This window comes from Tachypleus tridentatus, chromosome 1 (genome assembly GCF_004210375.1).
Source record: "Tachypleus tridentatus isolate NWPU-2018 chromosome 1, ASM421037v1, whole genome shotgun sequence".
NCBI classification, from domain to species: domain Eukaryota; kingdom Metazoa; phylum Arthropoda; class Merostomata; order Xiphosura; family Limulidae; genus Tachypleus; species Tachypleus tridentatus.
The window spans coordinates 130,461,943-130,484,675 of record NC_134825.1 but is presented as its reverse complement, the minus strand read 5'-3'; the positions used below and the strand labels follow the sequence as shown (position 1 = coordinate 130,484,675).

General features: G+C 31.9%; 1 protein-coding gene across 12 annotated transcripts in view; it reads left to right on the top strand.

Moving 5' to 3' along the window:
- Nup188 (nuclear pore complex protein Nup188) overlaps positions 1–22,733 on the top strand; it is a 173,289-nt gene that overhangs the window by 116,768 nt on the left and 33,788 nt on the right. For all 12 annotated transcript variants that reach the window (XM_076452137.1, XM_076452103.1, XM_076452093.1 and 9 more), the window contains 6 exons: positions 3,392–3,467; positions 3,737–3,877; positions 8,958–9,032; positions 10,437–10,513; positions 12,102–12,262; positions 19,463–19,569. In XM_076452137.1, coding sequence (XP_076308252.1) covers positions 3,392–3,467; positions 3,737–3,877; positions 8,958–9,032; positions 10,437–10,513; positions 12,102–12,262; positions 19,463–19,569 — 637 coding nt within the window. The remainder of the gene's footprint in view (positions 1–3,391; positions 3,468–3,736; positions 3,878–8,957; positions 9,033–10,436; positions 10,514–12,101; positions 12,263–19,462; positions 19,570–22,733) is intronic.

Below are 22,733 nucleotides of genomic sequence, written 5' to 3'. Positions count from 1 at the left end.
TTCTCTCCATCTCTTTCCTAAGGACCTTGTTTAGTTTTGGAACAACCCTTGAGAGATTCTTTTGGTGGCCCCTCACAATCTATTCCAACCTTGTTTCTATTACTTTATCTCCTTGAGCTTAGCTATATATTCTTCCCCTTTCCTTTTTTCCATCCCTTCTGTTCCACTGTCAAACATTGCTCTTGCCTTAAGATATGAAATATCTTTTATTACAGTGTGTGAGGTTGCCTACTTCATCTCCCTGTTTATAGAACTATGTTTTGATCCCACTCATGTCACCCTTCTACCTCCCTACAGGATTTATTTAACACTTTGGTCTCTTTGTCACCATTTCCATTCAACCTTATTATATTGTAATATATTTCTTTTCTCTCATGCTAATAATTCTCTCCTGGTCTGTAATTCTCTTCTGTCTCAGATTTTAAGACAGTACTTTCTCTGCCAATTGTCTTTCCATATTTCACAGTTTTCCTTTGTGTCTGTCTCTTTTTACTTTCTTTCATTCCTTCATTATTCTCTTCCCCCTTTGTACCCCTTATCAGATTGGATTTCAGTGTGGTTCTCTATGTTTTCACCTTGGCCCTTATCAAACCTATAGCAAATCTTTCTGCTCTTCATGGTTACGTGTTTTATTCTTACTTACTGTTGTGCATATACTTGTGCTCTTGTTTCCTTCTGTTTTCTCATTACCTCTCTTCCCTTCTCCTTTGTTCTGAAACACCTTTCCTTCTCTCGTATTCCATGGCAGGGTAAAGTGCTCACTTCTTTTATTCCATATTCCTCTCCTTTAGTTTTTCTTTTGGTATTATTTCTGTTCTGCACAGATGCCCTTGTCCTGTGTGAGCTGCTCAGTGTTTTGTTACATTTTATCTCCTTGTGGTTCCTCTCATTGTCCTTTGATAACTGGGATGCCTCAATCTGAGGCCTCTCATCTTACCCCATTGCAAATTGGATCCACCAACTCATACATCTTATATATGCCCCAAGGATGGCAGATGTTTGTATACTCTCTTGAGTCTCCTCTCTTCAGCTATTCCTCTCTTTTCTCTAGGCTAGAATTTTGACTACTCCTCAGTCATTTGTTTCACAATTTACTATCTTCATCACCTGACTGTTTTTGTCTCAAATAACGTGCTTACTTCTACCAATGGACTTTCACCTTTAATGGGTGTGAGTGTTCATTTACTTATTCCCTTCTCACTGTTCTTTTACTTTTCATCCCACTAGATGGTTAATGTTGCCTCACAAGGTGTACTTACCTAGACTTTCACATCAGTTCAGGAAAACTGAAAGCACTCAGACCATCAGCCTTGGCCCAATCATTTGCTCATTATGAGATGGGGTATCTCCTAAGACCACTAGAGATCAACTTGTGGTATTTATCTATTCAACTTTTGCAAGTGTGATCTAGACTGCACTATTATTGAAAATACCAGCCCAGAACTGTTCTTCTGTTTGTTTCTCTGGTTAGCACTTGGTGGCTTTTAAAAATAGGATTTTGTGGTTACTCATTGCATTGTCTCTAGTAAAATACCCTTCTGGACTGAAAAATTGATGGGTATCTGGACACATTCTCTGGGTATCCCCTGTATGACTTCTCTCCCTCTCTTTGAGCAGAGTACGGAGACCTTTACCTATTCCACCTGTCTGTGCATTACCTTTCAGTCTTCTTGCCTCTCCTCATTTTTCACTCAGGTGAAGAACATACCCTGACTGAGATAATGTGCAGTCTTCCATGGATATGTTTCTGCCATATTATGATAAACCCCATGTGCTTTCTTAATAGCACTCTTTAAAAAAATCACTAGTTCCTTCACCATCTCAACATGGGATTCTAGCTAATCTGTGCACAGAGGTGAGTCATCTTGTCAGAGTTACATTTCATTGCCTGAAATTGTATATTGATACATACTAACCTCTGTGCACATTCCTACCAATTCCCCTCAGTTCCAGTGTTCCTGCTTTTTACCTCTTCTCATCCTTTTCCCACCCAGAGCCTACTCCATCCAGTATGTCATCTTTTATGGTGCTCCATCTGTCCCAAATGCTCATTTGTGGGTCATTTTGCTACACACAGGTAGGTTTTAACTCATGGGTTTATTTTTCCTTCTCTCCTTCTATTTCAGTCATAGCTTTTCATCCATTCTTGGTTTTAACCTGTCTCCACTTTATGGATGGGGTACAGTCAGACATATTGGAGAAACAACCTATAGAGTTCCTAACCCTTCTCCATATTATTATTCTTTTTTCTTCATTGTTGCCATAAATACTGGAGACTGGTACTTACATATTGTTCAATTCTCCTTCAGTTGTATTTTGGCCATCCCTCAATTCTGGAAGGAGACTTCTTTCTCTGCTGGTCTTTCTAACCAAACCTATGGTGACTAAAACTGGTGGGCTAGATTCCTTCTTCATGTTCTAATAGCCCCTGCCTCATGTTCATTCCCTCTTGTTCATTCATGGAGACTATTTGTATTAGTTTTGTACCTTTCCATTTGGAAGAGCTTTCGTCCACTATGATTCTTCCACTTTATGTAGGCATTTACTTGTCTTTCCTATGGCCTGGGGCTGCAGTTCCACTTCTACATGATTGACAGGAATCTCCTCACTATTTCTAAAGTGGATTTCATGGATCAAATTAACTACTACTTCATGAAGCCACTATCTTGGAATGATTCACTAACTTTCCATCTTGTTCCTAACTCTGACCTAATATCTTTTCCTCCTCTGAATAATTTTCAACTCTTACCTCAATCGTGCTTAACCTTCTTTTCTCTGTCTACTGGATTTCATTAGTCTATTCTCATGAGTATGCACCTTTCCTTCTCCATTCTGTCTAATACAAAAATGAGGATTTTTGCATGTAACTTTAGTGGGAGCGTTTATGCAGGAAAATATATCACATTGCTATTTATGGAGGGTTTTGCTTCATGATGTAATGCAATAGCACAAATTCACAACATGTGAATTTTAGGTGGGATTTTCACAAAGCTAGTCCATACACAGAGATGAGTATTTATTGAAAATACATTTTCAGGTATGGAAAATGTTAGCTTTTATGGTATTACAACATCTTTCATACCTGCTTGCAGGTGTCTTTAATTGGACATAAAGTCACTCTTTCTAATTTGTTTTGACTTTTTTATTTCAGTGAGTGAAATATATATTTGACAGTTTTGGTTTTAAAATTCCTGTTGTATCATTTGCTTGTGACTAAAGATGAATGTTTTTATATTTTACAAGTCTTAGTATAAATATTCTAATCAGTTATTTAAATAAAATTTCATATCATTTATGAAAGAAATACTGGAAATATTTTTTTTATTTTGTTAGTATGTGCAAGAAAGATATATTTTTTGAAATTATCTAATTTTTGCTTTCTTTTTTTCAGTGGAAAATTTGACTCTGCACTCCAAGACATATTTAAAATGTTTTCAGAAACATCACTTCTTTCCAAACTTTCTAAGGTTAGTAGAGGTGAAACAAATCTCATACATTGCATATTGTTACATCAGTACTCAAATATTTAATTTTACCTAGTGACTTCTAACTGTAGATGACAGTTTTTAATACAAGTGTTAGATGTAACATAAAATATATAAATACGTGCAAATGTTATGCACAGATGCCCTAAAGAAATTTTGGATAGTTTGAAGGTACTAAGTTACTTTATTGTTCATTAAGACAGCTAACTTGATGTCATATTTTATTATGTCTTTTTTTTTTCTTTCTATAGCATGTCTTGTTCACCCTTCCTCCCTCTGGTGAATATGATATGACTCATAGAATATTAGACAACAGTATGTTAACAGACCGTGCAAGAGACTCTTTTGCTCTTCTTACTGCTTGGAGAGATTTTTTATTAGTTCTTGCCAAGGTAAAGGCTTATGGAGAATTACATTATATGTTTAGTAGTGTGTGTGTATGTGTATTTTATGTTTTGAAATTAGGGTTTTGTAAAGTAATTTTTTTTAAATAATTAAATATGTATATCAAAGACTATCAAGGAATAGTGTAATAATTCCCAGCTAGTCATGCTTTTGCAGCCTTTACCATATAGACTTTTCTTTGGTCTTGTAACTTTCTAGTCAGCTGTTAATTCAAAAAAGTCCTAATAGAGTGTGTAATTTTGCATGTTGCTGTGTGTCATGTAAGTTAAGACAAAAAAATCTCTTCTAGAATTCATTTTACCTCATAAAGATAATACAAATTTGTTATCCTGAAATTACCTTGCATTAAACTTTATATCAGCCTAAATAGGAAACTATACCAGTGATAAATGATATCTTCATATAGAAACTGTAAGCATTGTTGATACAAATTTTTATTCATTGTTTTTTTGATATAATTTTATATTTTGAAGTTCTTTATGGTTTTATAAAGCTTAACAAAAGTATCACAGCATTATTTATTATTTTTTGATAATTGAAAAAAAATTATACAACACAATAAAGACATTTGATAATTTTATGTGTTCAGCCACAATAGTTTTATAAAGAATATAGAACTGTTTTATAAATATTCCCAAGTACCAGTGTTTAAAAGATGATATAATCTCCATTCTTTTCTGATAGTTTGACACCATTTTTCTGGTGATCTCTTCTGAGGCAAATAATAACTTTGGATTACTTTTAGTTTAACTGTTAGTGAATTTTCTTTGTAACTCATGTTTTGCACACAAAAAAAGTAACCATGTGACATGTACTTTAGTTATATATAACTCTAATTGGCTTCAGTAAATATGTAGTTATTTATATTTAATTATTAAACTATTTTTAAGGCTAACTATAAATAATTATTTGTATTTTATGGCATTTTAATAGAAAGAAAACAACTTTCAATACAGTCACTCAACACCATACACAGAAAACTATTTTCCTCTTGAAGTGCTCTATCTGCCTGAGAAACTTGGATGCCATCAGCCTTATCATAACTACTACATAAAATTTACTTGAATTGGTATTACTGCATGATGTGTTATACAGCACAACCCTTTACCAGTAGGAATGTGACCTACTTCCTTGCTCCCTCTACATTCACACATGAAAGTTCTCATCCCTTCAAAGATGTGTTAATTTTTGCTGAGACTTGTAATGAACTACATAACTTTGTGTGTTCAGACTTTCAATATGAATTCACAATTTAATGTGAATTCTTAGTTTTTGAAGTACAAATATCACTTTCAATTCAGAAAGTTCTATGCTTTTAGAGATTATGGCAGCAATCATTCACGGTGTTGGGGGGTAGTCTACATTGCTGACAGGACTCTCTTTCATCTCTGTTGCACCATTCTCTTTACATAATTTTGTCTGAAGTCTTTTTGCTTTCTACCTTTGTCTAGGGTACCCTTCATTCATTCATTTCTTGGTTTTCTAAGAACTCTTTTTTTTTTTTTTTTTTTCCAGGTATGTGCCATTCATTTTCCTTGTCCCATTACTTATAATGCAGCCTGATCTCTCTTACAAAACCCTTTTCTTCATGACATCTTGATTTTTCCACCCCTTCCTTGGTATGTCAGTTCATGTTTTATCTTTTTTAGAACAGTTCAGTCCACGTCTATTCTATTTCCAGGACATCCAGTTCTTGGAGTGAAATTTGCAATTTGATTTTGTGCTTTATTTATTACACTCTTTTGTTATTCACCTTATATCCGTTTCATTATGGGGTACTTCACTGTTGCTGTAATGAGTTTACAGGGGACACTTAGACCTTTCTTTTTCATAACACTTTCACTTCTCATTTGTTTCATTTTGCTCAGTTCCTAATTCTCTGGAATCACAAGATCAAGCAGCCTACCATCTATCTTCTCTTTCCTTGTTAGTTTAAAGTTTGTCCCAATCCTACTTCTTTACTGCCATCACTTGATCTCACCAACCACTCCTGTTCATTCAGTTTCATTTTCCATAGCCTGGCATGGCCAAGTGGTTAGGGCACTTAGCTCTCAATCTGAGATTTGTGGATCCGAATCCCTGGCACACCAAACTTGCTCTCCCTTTCAGCCAAGGGAGCATTATAATATTATGGTAAATCCCACTATCCTTTGGGAAAAGAGTATTCCATGAGGTTTGGTAGTAGGTGGTGATGATTAGCTGTCTTCCCTCTAATCATTCTTTGATAAATTGGTTACAGCTAGTGCAAATAAATAGCCCTTGTGTAGCACAATTTTTGTGTGAAATTGGACATAAACCAAATTCTGCTTTCCACTTTTTGTTGTCCACCTTCACCCAGAGTTGCTCTAATTGTCTTAGCAATCAGTGACTATGTGGTGAGTTCATGTCCTGTGAAGCCCTGTTTGCCCCAATTGCTCATTTATAATCTCACTTCACTATAAAAGAAATTTGCCTTAACCCACTGCCTAGCCTCTACTTTACTCTCCTTCTCCTTTTCTGTCTCAGCCATAGTTCTTCATCCCTCCTTGTTTCTATCCTATCCCCAATATCTGGATAGTGTGGTATTAGACCTAGTAGATAAACAATTCATAGAGAGAATTCTTGAACCTTCTCCAGGTTATAATTCTTGCTTCTTCATAGTCCCTATAAAGACTGGAAACTGTTGCTTATACATTAACCTATCCTCCATCAACCTTATTTTGGTCATTCCTCACTTTTGGAAGGAGAATTATTTCTATCTCTTCTGTTTTTTCCTACAGTCCTATGGATGATCAAGGCTGCTGGGTCAGATGCTTTCTCCATGTTCTGATATACCCCTGCCTCACAGCTTTACCTCACATTCCTTTACAGGGAGCATTTATGTCAGTTCTATGTCCTTCCATTTGAAATAGTGTTAGACTTCTATGTTTCCTTTGCTTCATGTGGGCTTTTTCTCATTTTAATCATGATTTGGGACTACTGTTCAACTTCTAAATCATTGACACACCTCTCTTCTCTCTTTCCTAAAAATGAATCCACAGATCAAACTTTGCTTCTTGTTCTTGTAGCAGCTCACTTGGAATTGCTTACCTTAATTTCCAACACGTTCCCAACTCTCACCCAGTATCTGGTTTGCTTTAAATACTTTTCAACTCTCACTTCATTCATACCCAACTTTCTCCTTCCCATCTACTGTACCTCATCAGTCTAGTCACCTATTCAGCATACTCTTTGTGTCAGTTTAGCCTCATCTTGTTGGTGAGTAGTGTTTATTTTCTTTACAATATTTCTGGGAGACTGGTTGAACAAGGTGAAACTGGGCAGTGCACGTAATGACAGAAAACCCTGAAATTTCCTCCAATACTATTTTGAGATCTGTGGATAGCTGTTGATGATTCTGCAGGATCATGTGCTTCATAACATGATTATCAACTGCTGTAGAAGCTTTATTTCTATCCCTTCCTTTCTGCTACTAGCCAGTCTTTTTGTATTTCTGCACCTGATAGTTCACAGTAGATTGGATAAATTTAATTTTTCTAGCAGTATGCCTTATCAAAAATCCTTTTTTTTAAATATAAAAATGAAACAATTACTGCTTTTTTTTTCTGTAGCCATGGTGTTATCACACACACTGTAGAAGGAATGCTTCTAAACTGACTTTGTAAGAACCTCTATTTATAGCTAAAAAGACTTAATGTTATATCTAAACATCCTGTAAAGCTGCTGATGTATTAATTAGACCATATTGCATCATTCATGAAACAAATTTGCACCTATGTGCATTAGAGCTTCAAAACAGGTGATGATTTTAAAGAAAAGTATGAAATAATTTCGTGATGCACTAAATTTTTCCACCACTGTATATTTGTAATTGTTTACTTCAGTCTTGTACTGTATGGGCAAAATTTTTACTTTGCTGTATTTCCTTGAAGCAACATTGTAACAGAATATTTAAATATGTTATTGAAATATTTTGGGATCTTATGCCATAAATGGAACTGAGATGTTCTAAATTTGCTCTGAAAAAATTTTATGGTGTTTGTGTTGGTAAAATGAGTTAGTAGCCCATTTACTTGAATACAGTGATCTGATATAAATAAATACTGAATTAGTTTTAAACAGTTAACTATATGTTAAAAAGTGTGAAAACTTGATATGTACAGTTGTAGTTTACTCATGTTTAAAATATATTTGTGTACATAACAGGAGTTTTCTAATACCATAGGATGTTTTTATTGCAATATGAATGGGATTTTTGTAAAATAAATTGGTATTTTGCTCACTCATAAGGAATATTGTTTTATATGTGTTTGTCTTCAGATAAGCTTGTGCTTGTGTTTGAAAAATATATATATTTATTACAACCATAAATTTTTAAGCCAAAACAAAACACATTAAAATTAGACAAAGTACACTCCATTATTTTGAAAAGATTCTTGGGTACAAGCTACAACATGGGATTATAAAATGTATCCTAGGGTTTGGAGGTAACTGCTGAAGTAGGACCCATTTTGCAGTGGGAATACACAGTCTGTCAGTCTTAACATCCAATTTACTAGTTTCACATAAGAAAATCAGAAATTAGGAGAGTGAGATGTGGGTGCTCAAGCCCACAACATACCACATCTATATCACTTTTCACTACCTGCAAACAGTTATTGGAAAATGACTGCTCTTCCAAGTTAAAATAAGAAAAAGATAAACATAAAAAGATAAAAAATAAAATAAAAAATAAGGAAAATAAGATACTACCATTTGGGGGTAAGTGAGATGAAACTTACTTCTTGAAGTTAGCATTCCTGCCCCCAATATGGTAGAGGCACTGATTAACATGACATTGAACCATATCAGTATATTAAGTTTACTGTGACTGTTGTGCTTTTATATGCAGCTCAAGGTGTACATCTGCATAAAGTAATGCTAAGTTCTTAAATAACCTTACTTTTAACTAAAAATATGTGTATATAGGGGTGTACAGAAAAACTAGTCTCCTTGAAAATGTTGTTAATTTGTTATATCTTTTATCAAACAGTATCAAAACTGAAGTTATTTTAAACATATTTTTGCTGGTTTTTAATTCCTATACAGATGCAGCCATTGAAGATTGAGAGTTCAGAGAAGATAAGTATCATGGAAGATATCCTAACAGGACTTCAGTCTCAGGCACATTCATGTTTATTTTATTAATTTACTAATCTTTAATGTATTTTATTGAATTATCAGTTTTGTTGAAGGTTGGAGAAAAATGTTGACATTTTCCCTATTAAATGCTAAAAAAGTTTTTTTTTCCCCTTTTCTTATTTTCATATTTCAAAGCTCTACTCAAATAAGTGGTTGAGTCCAACAACACAAAATGCATATTTTTCTTTATGTTCATTGGCCTTAAGATTTTGGCCAGCAGTGTATGTTAAGATTGTTATCATTAGTAAAAAAATTAAAATCATTATGGTTTGTTACAGATTGTATATTTTTCTAAATTAATTTATTTATAATTGTTTTGTTACTATCTGTAGAAGAAATAATATTTTATCTGTGAATATGCATAAATTGTAAGTGATATACTGATATGCCATAGTTTAGTGGTTTATTCTGTGATAATAAAATGTAAACAGATATAAAAATTGCTTTAAATCTTTCTAACACTTGAGTAATACAACATTATTAACTAGTGAGGTTCAGTTTTTAACACTAAACTGGATCTGTCAGTGTTAAAATAACTGTTAATTTCATTCTTACATAATAGTCTAGAATTATGTATGTAGAAAGTTATAATCAGGTCATTTTTCTAAATTTTCCTGTTCTGCTTCTAGTAATTATATACTAATAAAGCAGATATCAAAAGGTCGTAATCACATATTAATCTTTTTTGCATTATTCATATGTAAAAGTTACATGTCACTGGCAATTATATAGGAGTTTGTATCAATTTCAGTCTTTATATGCTTCTTTATTGAGATGTGATGCACATTTTCACAAGCTTTCATGAGTTGTGTTTTTCTCCCTTATTTATATATATTGTTTGGAAGAGTTATATAATTTGAGGATTGTGGCATACCAGAGTAGAACCCTTTTTGGACTTGGAAGTGCAGAATAACATTATTCTTGATTCTGTCCTTGTTCAGTGCAGATAAACTTGGAATGTCTACTTTAGCCCACCAGCTGAATGTAGTCCTTCTAATAGAAACCAGCCAGACACTTTTGTGAATAAAGTTTGATTTGTCTGTTCACACATGTATTTGTATTTCCATTGTTGTTCTTATTAGTAAAATAACTTTGCATAACATTTCCTGAACCTGCTGTGTTATAATACTTGTAACTACCTATCAAATGTGTGTCTAACTGCATTGGGTTTGATACCTATGATCTTGAAGCCAAATATAGTGAGGTTTAGAACAGAAATAAGTTGTTTAAAGTGAAACAATTGATTTAGCATTTTATGTTTAACATCATGGTGTACCTACTTCTAATATCATATAACTTTATATTTTGGTTTAAAGTTATTCTACTGTAGTGTTATTTTATTAAGAAACAATCTGCTGGTAAGTAACCTACAGCTCTTTTGTTTAGATTGAGATGCCAACAAACAGTAGAGTTATGATTCTGTTAGGAGAACTGTACTTGATGGTTCTGCTAAAATGGGATTCGTAAGTATACGATTTTATTTTAGTTACAAGTAAACTAAAGTTTCTCAAACAAAGTAAAAGTTTCACTTTTTATTTGTAACTGATAAGAACCAGGTTTAGTGTTATATTAATCATGAAGAAGAACTTACAAATTGTACTGAATAATTTTCTTGTTTCTAATCATAGCACTGACTGCTGTAAAGTTATCATAAAGTACATCTGAAATTATGACAAGATCTCTTCAGAATACAGAGGTTACTACTACATATGATTGTTTGTTTATCATAACCATAATATTTAAAAATGTGCACATAAAAAATACAAGTAACTACTTTCTTGTTAGAATAAGTTGAAAAATTAGTATAATAATGGTTATTATAGGTTAAAATTCATAATTTTCTCAATTTTTTGTGGCATTAAAAGAATAAAAACTATTTGAAAGATTGTTTAAAAAAGAATATTTAAGATATTTTGATGTTTATTACTGTGTCAGATTATTAAAGTTGATATTTGATAATCTCTTTCCAGTGTTGATTTATTGTTACTTATTAAAAAACTGGAGACCTCATGTTATATACTGATTCATTATGAAGCAGGTCTTAAATTATATTCCTAATAATCTTGGGAATGTTGTTTTTATTTATATATATATATATACAGTCATTCATATAAATAGATTGACTAATTTTTCCATTTACCTAATATTGTATTGTTTTCATTAGTATTTGTGATAGTACACATATTTGTGCTAATTGACACTTTTACTGTTTAAATGCTATAGTTGCAATTTTTGATATTTGTTGTATGTTTGATTTTCTATTTAAAGTGAAATTATGATCTTATCAAAACATTACTTATGTTTTGATATGTGACAAAAACAAACTCTATTCAGAACAATGAGTAAATTTGTCTTCTACTGATACTGCTGTTATTGCCCGTGGGATTTTCAGTGGGCATAGTTTAATTTATGCATCAAATGCTACTCATTCATATGCTTTTATTCATTCTCTAAGGTCTCCAGTGAGTCAGCAATAAGCATATGGACTTATAACACTAAAATGTCATGTTAGGTTTCCTGTGGTGGAGAGAGTGCATTGTGTAGCCTTATGCTATAACACACTGTCATCCTCTAGGTGGCTTTACAGTGCCTGCAATTGTACTTAATACAATGGTGCTGTCATTCACTCACTGGATGGGCTTAGAGTTCTTTTATTTCATACAGTAGAACTAGTGATTCATTGAGTAAGTGGGCTTATAGTGCTTACAGTTGTACTTAATACAATAGTGCTATTATTCACTTGCTGGATGGACTTAGAATGCTGTTACATCATTCAATAAATCCAGGCATTCACTGATCGAGTAAGCTTATAGTGCTAATAGTTTAATTTCATGCAACAAAATGTTACCATTCTTGACTTTGTTGAAAGTGTTTACCATAATATTAATAGTATTACATAGGCTTGCAAGTTAACTTCAACTAATGAAAGTACCTTTTACTGACAAATTAGACTTATTTCAGTGGAAGGATGGAGTTATTCAACTTGTGTTATAAATTACAGCTTGCACTAGTGCCTGAGACAGTGTATTAAAGGTATTTAATTTTTTATAGTCAATGCTATGATTCAGTGGCTGAGTGGACCTCATCTATTGGTGCTCTGCTTCATAGTTTGAGATCTAATGCTGATTCAGTACACCCTCGGCTTCAGGTCATAGTAGTTTCTATTGCAACAGCAGCATTAAGGGTTTTGGCAAGGAATAAGAAAAATGAAGGTAAGAGTGTAAAAAAAGTTACTGTTACATTAAACTATATATTGTACTAGTTATTTACCTTAAATTAATTGTGAGTGTGTATATAATGGATTGAAACTTGTTTTATTATCAAAAGTGACCACCAAGCTTTCAGTATCTGCTATGTTTGAAGCAGCTGTATAGGGCTATATATTATACTTTAGTAATTTAAGTAATTTTATATGTTTCAGTAATTATTTATATTTATAAAGAGCTTAACAAAATTAATTTGTTATGTTTTAACTTTTTATCTTAACCTATATCACTACACAGAAACAAAAGTTACATGTATAGTAAAGCTCTAGGTAATGGCTATTAAAATTTTATTTATAATATATAAGCTGTAGGAAGTAGTTTTAAGTGTCTTAGAACATAAAGGTTATAGGCAGTGTTTGTCTACGTTTTAAGAGCTTGTAGGCTATAGTTAGTGGTGGTTGTCTACATGTTAGAATGTACAGATTGTAGGTAAGGGTGACTGTCTACATCTTAGAACATACAAGCTGTAGGTAGCAATGGTTGTCTACACCTTAATTGCAACATATATGCTTTGAGCAATGGTTATCAGTATACAGACCATAAGTAGTGGTTGTCAACATCTTAGAATATACAGGCTGTGGACAGTGTTTGTGCAATGCAGTCTTGGTAGAAATTTTGATCTGATGTCTTCCAAAGATTGGGAAGACATTTGTGGATGTTTGAAACGTTTGTGGTTCTCTTCATCCTGCTAATGTAGGTTTTATGACTAATTTGAGTAAAAAATTGTGGTTTGTTTTAAGTTGAGTTTCTTTTGGCACAACATTTTGATTTGTTATATCAAAGGAGCCATCAGAGCTGCAGCAAAGAAGAGAGTGATCAATAAGGATGAAGAAGAAAATGAGAAATGTGGTGCTGTTTTATTGCATTGATGACATCATGTGATGTGTGGTATTGCTGATGACGTAGACAGGGATTAGTAGGAGACTAAGAAGAGGGGCTAGTAACTACACAAGCTCTGATTTATATAAAGATATTGGCTGAAATAAGTTATTTTCTGATCATTTATGGTTAAGCCGTATTTAGATTTTGGGAATACTTTCCAAAGTGGGAAGTATAATTGAAATTAAAATGTTTTTAAATTTGATTGTCATTACAGCTTAATGAAATTTTGGTTTTCCAAACCTCTGAAAGTTTTCTTTTTGAAATTTTTAACATGTTTTTTGAATTTCTAGCAGGCTAATAACCATTTTCAGGGTGGGAATCTTAAGATCCAACATCCTGTGGAATTTTGATATGGGGGGGATGCTGGAGGCTGGAGAAAAATCCATTTTTGCATGTCAGGTGCTGAATATTCAATCTGACATGTGTCCATATTTTGCTTTTAAAATGGAAGAATGAATAATTAGTAGTATGTAACTGAAAATGAATTGGTTAGTTTTAGAAATAATTTGCTGAGTTCTATGTATGTTCTTGTGAAACTTATGAGGTGTGTTAGTTGTTGTTGTTCGTAGCTGAGATGTATTGTTGCCAGGGGGCCTAGGGTAGCAGCAAGGATCGAGATGCTTTTGTTTGTATTCAGTGTTTTATGGGCAGGTGATCTCTATATTGATCTATATGGTGTGTAGGTGGGCAGTCGATAAACTATTTGTGTGGCTTGATTTTGCTGTTCTTGGATTTTTTTGTAAGTTCGTTTTGTATGTTGCATGTTACAGCACAGCTATATTTATAGAGAGGTTTAATATATGCTTTGTTTATAGTCTTGATGGTTTTACTCTTGCATCCTTTGTTTATTCCTTCAATTCAACATAGGTTAGTTATTATTTGGCTTGTGGATTTTAGTATATTATTTAAATAGCTAGTCCATGCTAGTTTCTAATTTATTATAATACCTAAGAATTTAATGTGTTTTTTTTAATGTATAATGTGTAAATTTTATAGATGGAGTTTAACTGTGTTTATTTTCATAGCATGTTTGCCTGTTTTCCTGTGAAATAATATTGCTTGTGTTTTGGTAGGGTTTAGTATGACATGCCATTTGTTAACAGTTGTTTTATCAATGAGATATTGTAGTGAGAGAGTTTAGGACTTTTGTTGTTGTCTGTGTACCATGATGCTTGTGTGTAAGAAAGAAGGTGGGGGTGGAATATGATTTATGGTAGTGGGCTTAAGATGGATCCTTTAGGGACCCCAGCTCTGAAGTTAAATGGTTCTGAGAATTTGTGATTGGTTTTAACTCTTGTGTGGTTATTGGTTAGAAAGATTGATATCCATCTAGTGATGGAAGTGGGGATTTTTTAAGAATGTAGTTTATACCTGATTGCACTGTGCCATATGGAGCTTAAAACTTTAGTTACATCTGGAAATTCAGCTATGATGGAGTATGTTTTATTTTTATTAAATTCTTGAAAAACAGATTCATTAAACCTGATTAGGTTATCTGTTTTTTTGTTCGTTTTTTTTTGCATTTTGTATGTTACTTGGGATGTTCTTTGTTTCAAGAAAATTAAGTAATAAAGCTTAAAGCAATGTTGTCTACATCTTAGAACATACAGATCATAAGTAGTTGTTGTCAACATCTTAGAACTTTTAAGCTGTAGGCAATTGTTGTCAACATCTTAGTTAGAATAAACAGTCTGTCAAAAAGATTCTGGAATTTCATAAGAACTCTCATCTATTGAAGCACTGGCTTTATAATTCTTATTCTTTACCAAAAAAATCAATAAATCTTTATTTTCAAAAACTTTGCTTTCAGAGCTGATTACATGTAAGAAATGAAGATGTTTAAGATTTGTGCATATATGTATGCAAAACCTCTGGTTGAGAAATTTTAAGTCAGATATTAAAATGTTCATGTAGTCTTTACAACGAGTTTTGTTAAGAATTAATCAAAGCAAAAGAATGCCTTGGTTTGAGTACTGTTACTCTGTGTATAGCTCTGGTAACCTGATTGTTGTTATTATTAATTGGCATTTTATATAATAACAGTTTCAAAATTACAATAAAATACAAATAACTTTCTGTACAGTGTAAAAAATAATAAAACCAGATGAGACTAGAAAACAATCTCATACACTTTACATGTTTAGATGTATATTACTCAAGGGTGTAATGTTTTGCAAAAATAACATTTATACCTTTACAAGATTATCAATTTACATGTTAAAGAATTTCATGCCATCTTCTGATAACATTTCCATCATGTCTATCATATTTGTTTAACAATTTAAATTTACTGTTTTTCTATTTAATTATCTCAAAAGACTCGTATATTCATACAAATAAATTTTTAAGTTGTGCTAAAGTAACATTTTTTTCCTATTGGATTATATATTTAGTTTCATTAATATGCTCTACTAAAGGTAAAATAATAATGTTTTGTGTTTAATACTTATTTTGAGTTCATTCATTTCTGAATTTTAAATTTCTTCTTGTTTGTCCTGTGTAAACATTTACATGTTCAGTTGATATTTTATATGTACCAAATTTTCCATTAAATCAATTTTATCTTTAATCATATTAAAAATTTGGCTAACTTTGTTTATCAGTTTATATATCAGAAAAATGTAGCTAGATAGTTATACATATAACTATGTTGGATGTAAAACTAAAAGCTTTATTAGCTCAGAAAAAAGAATGAAGAATATAGTAAGCTAGAGTCATTATCAGAGAAGTATAATAGTTTTTAAATAGTCTTAAAAGTTATAAATAAATCGAATTTAAATCTAAATGATAAACAGCAAGGTACTTTAAGTAGAAGTTTAAATTTCTCATTTGGTCCAAATGAAAGGTTTTAAAAAAATGTCATGATTGACATTGAAACCAACTTAGAAAAATTATATGTTGAAAAAACACTTAAGTGAGTGTTGTACTTTATTAAATAATTTTAAGCCCATAAATAATTACAGAAAGGAATTTGAAATTTTGAATTAAATTAACAAGATGTTGTTATTTGTAGAGCTGAAGGAGGACAAGCTGTAATTCTTAATAAAAGTGATTACGATTCTAAAGTTGAAGAAATGTTGAAAAAAGGTCCATATGAGGATATAAGGTTAATCCTATAAATGAACTTTGTACAGTAGTTAAAGAAAAAATTAAGAGTTGTGAAACTTCAAAACCTTGTAAAAGGAAAAGTTTAACTTTGAGAAAATTTGTATTTTAAATAAGGCTGGTATGGATATTAAAACTTTAATTAAAATAAAGTGCAGAACAACTTTCTGACCTTCTTAAGTCATCTAAGATTTAACCTGAAAATGTATTTGGATCTAAAAAGATAAAGAAAATTTCAAACAAGTTAAAGATTCAACTTACCAGCACTTAGATTTGTCTCAAAAGAAAGAAGTGCCATAATTATATTTGAAAATGACTGAAAAAAACACTTGGGGGACATTTTGACCATTTGATTGCTTATTCACATTTCATGTATAGAAGTAAATGTGTATAAGGGGCTGTTTCTTAAAATGAAAATATTTGAATGGGGTTTACTGTATGTGATTCATTACACAAGTGATCTCTCAACATATAGAAAAGATAGGAGGTTCTTATTTTGTATTCTCACTGTCCAGTAGTGATAATTTAAGATCCTAATTTTTACAAACTATAAACTTTGTATTTTGACATCTAATTTCAGCCAGTTCTGCATTCAACATACCATGTGGCTCACAAAGATCTATGTTTAGATGTGTTTTTTAATATTTAATTTTAAATTAAGAAGTTGAATAAAATATACTATGAAAATTTGAATTGTAACACAAATTTTGTTCCTGGATAGCATGTGTTATTTCTCAATTGCTTATGCTGTAAAAGTACAGGAAATGGCCATTATTCCCTTCAAACTTTGCTTTTGTGGCCTGGATAGTGAAATTTAGAAATTAACCTATTTTCTTTGTAAAAACAGGCAAATTTGCACATTTTCATTCGCATAAGGTTTGAATAAAACAACTTACAGATCAAGATTTACATGTATTTATATTTAAGTTATACAAAAATGTTTAGAAGTGAGTAGTTTTTGAAATTTGCAACTCCAATGTAAATCACTTTCATGTATTAGCCCCCAAATATAGTCTTCCATCATGTTTTCGTTATACGCTTCTTGATAGCAGCGTTCAAAGTCCAGTATATCTTGGTGTTAGCTCTTGCCTTGCTCTTCTGAGTATGTGTCCATGTTATTGAATTTATCAAGATGAGCATTAAGGATATGGACTTTCAGGAACATCCTGCAGCACATTTTGCCATAGTTCTTCATCAGACACTCAACCAATTCCACATAATTTTCGGCTTTGTGATTGCCCAAGAAGCCCTGAACCACTACGACAAAGCTGCCCCAAGTTTTTTTCCCTTCCTACTGAGCTTCTTGTGGAGTTCTGTGCACTCCAGGGTCTTCTTTATTTGTGGTCCAACGAAGATACCACCTTTGCCTCAAACAGCTTATGGAAGAACTCTTGAAGGTACTTGAAGGCTGCAGACTCCTTATCAAGAGCTGTGACCCAATTTTATGCACAATGGTGAGAACAGCACCTTCTGGAGGTTCACTAGTGGCTCACATTATGCCTCCCCAAAGAGAACTAGGTCCATCATGTCCAGTGCTTCCTGTTATAGTGTGCTGTAGTGTCCCTGCTGTCCCAAAGGCAAAGATAACAGGGAAACTTGGTAAAGCCTCCTTGGAGACCCATCAGGAATGCCACCATTTTGAAGTCTCCGATAACCTCCCAGCCATACTCATCATACTTCAAGGCTTCTGCAAGTTCTTGACACTGTTGTATTCATCTTTGAAGTTCACCGAATGAGCCAGGGGAAAATACGGATACTTATTCCCATTATGGAGTAGCACAGCTTTGAGGCTTATGGATGAGGTATCAATGAAAAAGTAACACTCGTTCAGGTTACAGGCAATTCCAGTTGCCTCGCACAGACCAGATACATTGTGGCAGAAGCAGAGCCCATCTTGACAAGTGAAAAAGCTTGAAAAATGTCGGTGACGCTTCTTCTGACTTTTGACTTGCACACTTTCATCTAAGAAATTCCACTTCTTGAGCCTACATGTCAAAAGCTTGGCATTCAATTTTGTTAGGCCAAGATCTCTGATCAAGTCATTGAGATCTCTTTGGTTGAGTTAGTATGGTAAGCAATTGGAAAATAACACTTTCTACCCAGAAACAAGAAAAAAATAAAAATTTTATGGCATAGTGTAATCTACAGTTTGATTCCAGACTTAATAACATAAATTCATAAAGTAGTAGTTCAATGAAAAGTTGAATGTGAATCAATAAATGAGTATGACATGGCTTTTGACCTGTGACATGTGAGGAAAGGGTTAATGGAAAAATTTGGTATATGTAAGAAATGTAATATTCAAAAAGAATGAACACCAAAGAAAAGCAATGATATTACTGTTTTGCCTTTAGCAGAATATATTAATGAAACTAAATACATAATTCAATAGGAAAAACCAGAAAATTTAATTAGAATGAATATATGTGAATCTTTAGAAATAATTAAATGTCAAAAAAGTAAATTATTGAATAATGATGATGGGTCTTATGGAAATGTTGTCAGTAGATGGCATAAAATTCTGTAATATGTAAATTGGTGATCTTGTAAAGGTATAAATACGTGTTATTTTTACAAAACATTGCACTCCTGAGGATGATGCAGTAATATACATTGAAATATGTAGAGTGCACGAGAATGTTTTACTCTCTCATTGGGTTTTGTATTATTTTTTATTCTGTACTGTATGGTACTTGTAATTTATTAGTTTTGAGACCAGAAACAGTCTCATTTTTAGAACTGTGTAAAAAAAATTATTTTGGGTTTCTTTTTAAGTATGTTTTGTACTTGTTTATAGTTTGTTGATGTTTTTGTGACTCTTTACCTTAATTTAATATTTCATTATAGTAGTTCTCTTTCTAAAATTACCCTGAAAATAATTTATATTAATAGTAACAACACTTAAACCTATGTGTTAATCTGATGTTTGAAAAATAGTTATGTTATAATATGAGGATGAAACTTTTCTTGGATGAAAGGTTTACAGTCTTAATATGGATGTTATTAAAAGTAATTTATCACCCTTTTTGCATTGTGGTTTTCTACAAGCTGTATTTCACCAAATTGTCTAAACATGCTTCATGGTCATTGGCAGTTTATCAGATACTAAATTCTGTTTAGTTGCTTCATAAAAATGCATTATTATGATTTTCTCTTTAGAATCCACTGTTGGCGAATGGTTTGATCCTGTGTGTGATCTAGTGAGATATACTAGTCTCATAGCACAGAAATATTTGAAACAGGCAAAGGATGCTAGTTCTAATCAGGTATTTTTTTTTTTTTTTGTAAAATTTATAGTAAACATTATGCAATTGTGGTTTTTAAAATGGACCCCAATTTTTTTCAAGAGATGGAAGCAAGACTTCTAGTTTTGTGAAACATGTACAACTGTTTGTTGTAAGACAGATTTATATATTGCTGCAAACATTGTAAAGTATGAGTCCATTTTTTTCACATAGAGTTGTATTTACTAGAAAAAAATTTAGTTTCTTAAAGTTTCTTTTTATTTTAAATTTAAATTGCAGAAGTTACTGTGAATAATAAGTAACTTGTATTTCATCTAACCATTAATGATTGGATTTTTGAGAGGAGAGAGTTAAACTCTTTGTAATTGCTCTGTTTATTAACTTCTGTTAATACTTTATCTGTTAAGACAGCAGCTTAAGATCAATGACCACTGAGTAATAAGTCAAAATGAATAAAAGAAAAATATTGAAATTTTGTGACTGAAGAGTAGTTTTTCTAGCAATTCAACTAGAACATCTATTTAAATACTGTATTTTGAAGAAAGATGTATATTGAATGATTTTACACATGAGCTAATTCAAGCATACCTTGTGGAAAAAATTATATTATTTATTATTCAACTTAATAAATTTTTAATTTTTATATTTTAGTTACTTTTATAATAATAACTAAAATGTATGTAAGAAAAAGAAACTGAATTACATTTTATTTCTTGTTTTTTGTTCTTAGACCCACCTATGAAACTTAAGCTCACATTTTTTTGTAATGATAGTACTAGTATGTTAAATAAGTTTTATCTCACATATGTACTTAAGCCAAAATAATAATACAAATGAAACAAACAGTGTTTTATATTTGTTATAAATTTAACTTAGTTTCTAACCAAAGCATAAGTGCCTTAAAATAATTCTATAAACTGTTCAATCTGAACTTGGCATAGCAACTTTCAATCTGTTGACAAAATAACTAAAAATCTCTACTGATAACAAGGAAACATCATACAAAATTAACTAAATTAAAACTTTGTAGTTCTTTTGGTTATAAATAATGTAATAGCAAATTTCAGAAAAAAAAATATTGGCAATTAATGGAAGTGAGGTTGTGATGGGCGGGTGTCAAGTGAGTCAGAATTTCTGGTGTATATCTGTAAAAAATGAGTAATTTATGTTAAACCAAAGACACCAGAGAAGGTGACAAAAAACAGATAATGAGCAATTTTGAGTGATCAAATATTACAATACATGTACAATAGCAGACTGAGAATTTGTATTGTTATTTCTTTTTGAAAATAAGAAATGAGAACTTGAATTAAAATATTGTTTATTAACTATACTTGTATACCAAATTTATTTGTATACAGTAATAAAGTAGTTTTTTTAAATTTTGAATGTAACTCTAATTTGACCCACCTGTTTTGAGACGGCATAAATTATAGAAGTTAATGTTGTATTTTTATTCAGTTTAAATTTGATGGATCATGCAGGTTGTAATCTGTCAAAAGTGAAAAATTTATTTATAGCAGTTTAATTACTTTTTGATAATAAAAATATAATAAACAGTTGCAACATTTTTAGTATCATTTTTAAATAATTAAAAATATGAATTAAAGAAAAAGCTGTTTGAACTTAATAACAAACATTTTGATGGTAATAAGTTTGATATCTTTTGAATTAAATCGGTTAGATCTTGCCTAGTGACTTGTATTCCTGAGCTTTAGAATAGAGATATGAGTCATGATATGCTAAATATGCTCCACATTTTCTTTTTTGGGGTTATTATAACTTTCTAAGAATAGCTGGTATAATAGATGGCAGGCTGCTGACTGGTTGTTATTCTAAACAAGGGATGGCTAAACCTCACCTTTTGGAGTTTCTAATCTAGTCATTCAGCCTTTTTTGTGTAAGATTCCATTCTATTTAGAAGTATCAAATACTGTTTATATTTGTATTGCCTAAACATAGCATAAATGTTAAGTTCAAATGATACAGAACTATGAAATAAAGTTTTCTAGTTTTATAAGTACAAAAATCTTTCAACACAGTTTGAATTCAGAGTTTGTTCTTTATGCACATCATCTCATGAAATCCAGCTATGAAACATTGCTTGTGAAGTTTTTAGAAAATTTCTTGTTTGTTTTGTTTTTCAATTTTGCACAAAGCTACTCGAGGGTTATCTGTGCTAACCGTCCCTAATTTAGCAGTGTAAGACTAGAGGGAAGGCAGCTAGTCATCACCACCCACCACCAACAAATTGTGGGATTGACCATCACATTATAACTCCCTCATGGCTGAAAGGGCGAGCATGTTTGGTGCAACTGGGATTCGAACCTGTGACCCTCGGATTACAAGTCGAATGCCTTAACACACTTGGCCATGCCAGGCCAGAAAATTTCTTTCCTACATATACAAAATATGTACTTAAAAATTAATTCACATATATTGAAATTTGTGCCTTCATTTAAAACTTTACACATTATATTAATAGGAAATGATATTACAAGTTTGTGACAGAAGCTCCTAAACTAGCTTCTCAATTGTGAGAGTATGGTGTAAAATTAGGTGTGGCTGTGGTTGGTTAACTAATGGAATACATTGTTTATAAGGTTACATGAAAGTTTAAGTTAAAATACAGAACCATCCCTAAATTTGTATTGTACCAGATGTAACTTTCTGAGTTCTTTTCTTTGGATCACCTTCAATGCAACTAAGATTTGCTGCATAGGTATTAAGTATCATGGATGGGATCAACAAAATAGGATTATACAATAGGAGATCTTAGAGCTGAAATGTCATAGCTTCCCTTAGTCACAGTCAGTGTGTAGTTCATCTCGCAGTTGTATGATGCATGTAACTGTGGTACGTATGTGATTTCACTGGTTATTTTTAACTGTTAAATATCTTTGGTTTTAAGGGCTGTATTAAATATATTTAGTTTCATCAAACTTAGCAAGTATCCAAATGTTTATATTTTATGGTGTATATCTGTGTAGTTATATTAACCTTTTCACTATAGGCTCAGAATAATGTACACAACTTTGTCTATACATATGCACACATTAAGTATTTGCATTGTAACTTTTGGTACAGCATGTGTATCTTTATAAAATTTGGTACACTTTAGTAAAAATTACAAGTATTTTGTGTACAAAAATCATATGTTTTGATAAACTATTTTTACTAAAGAT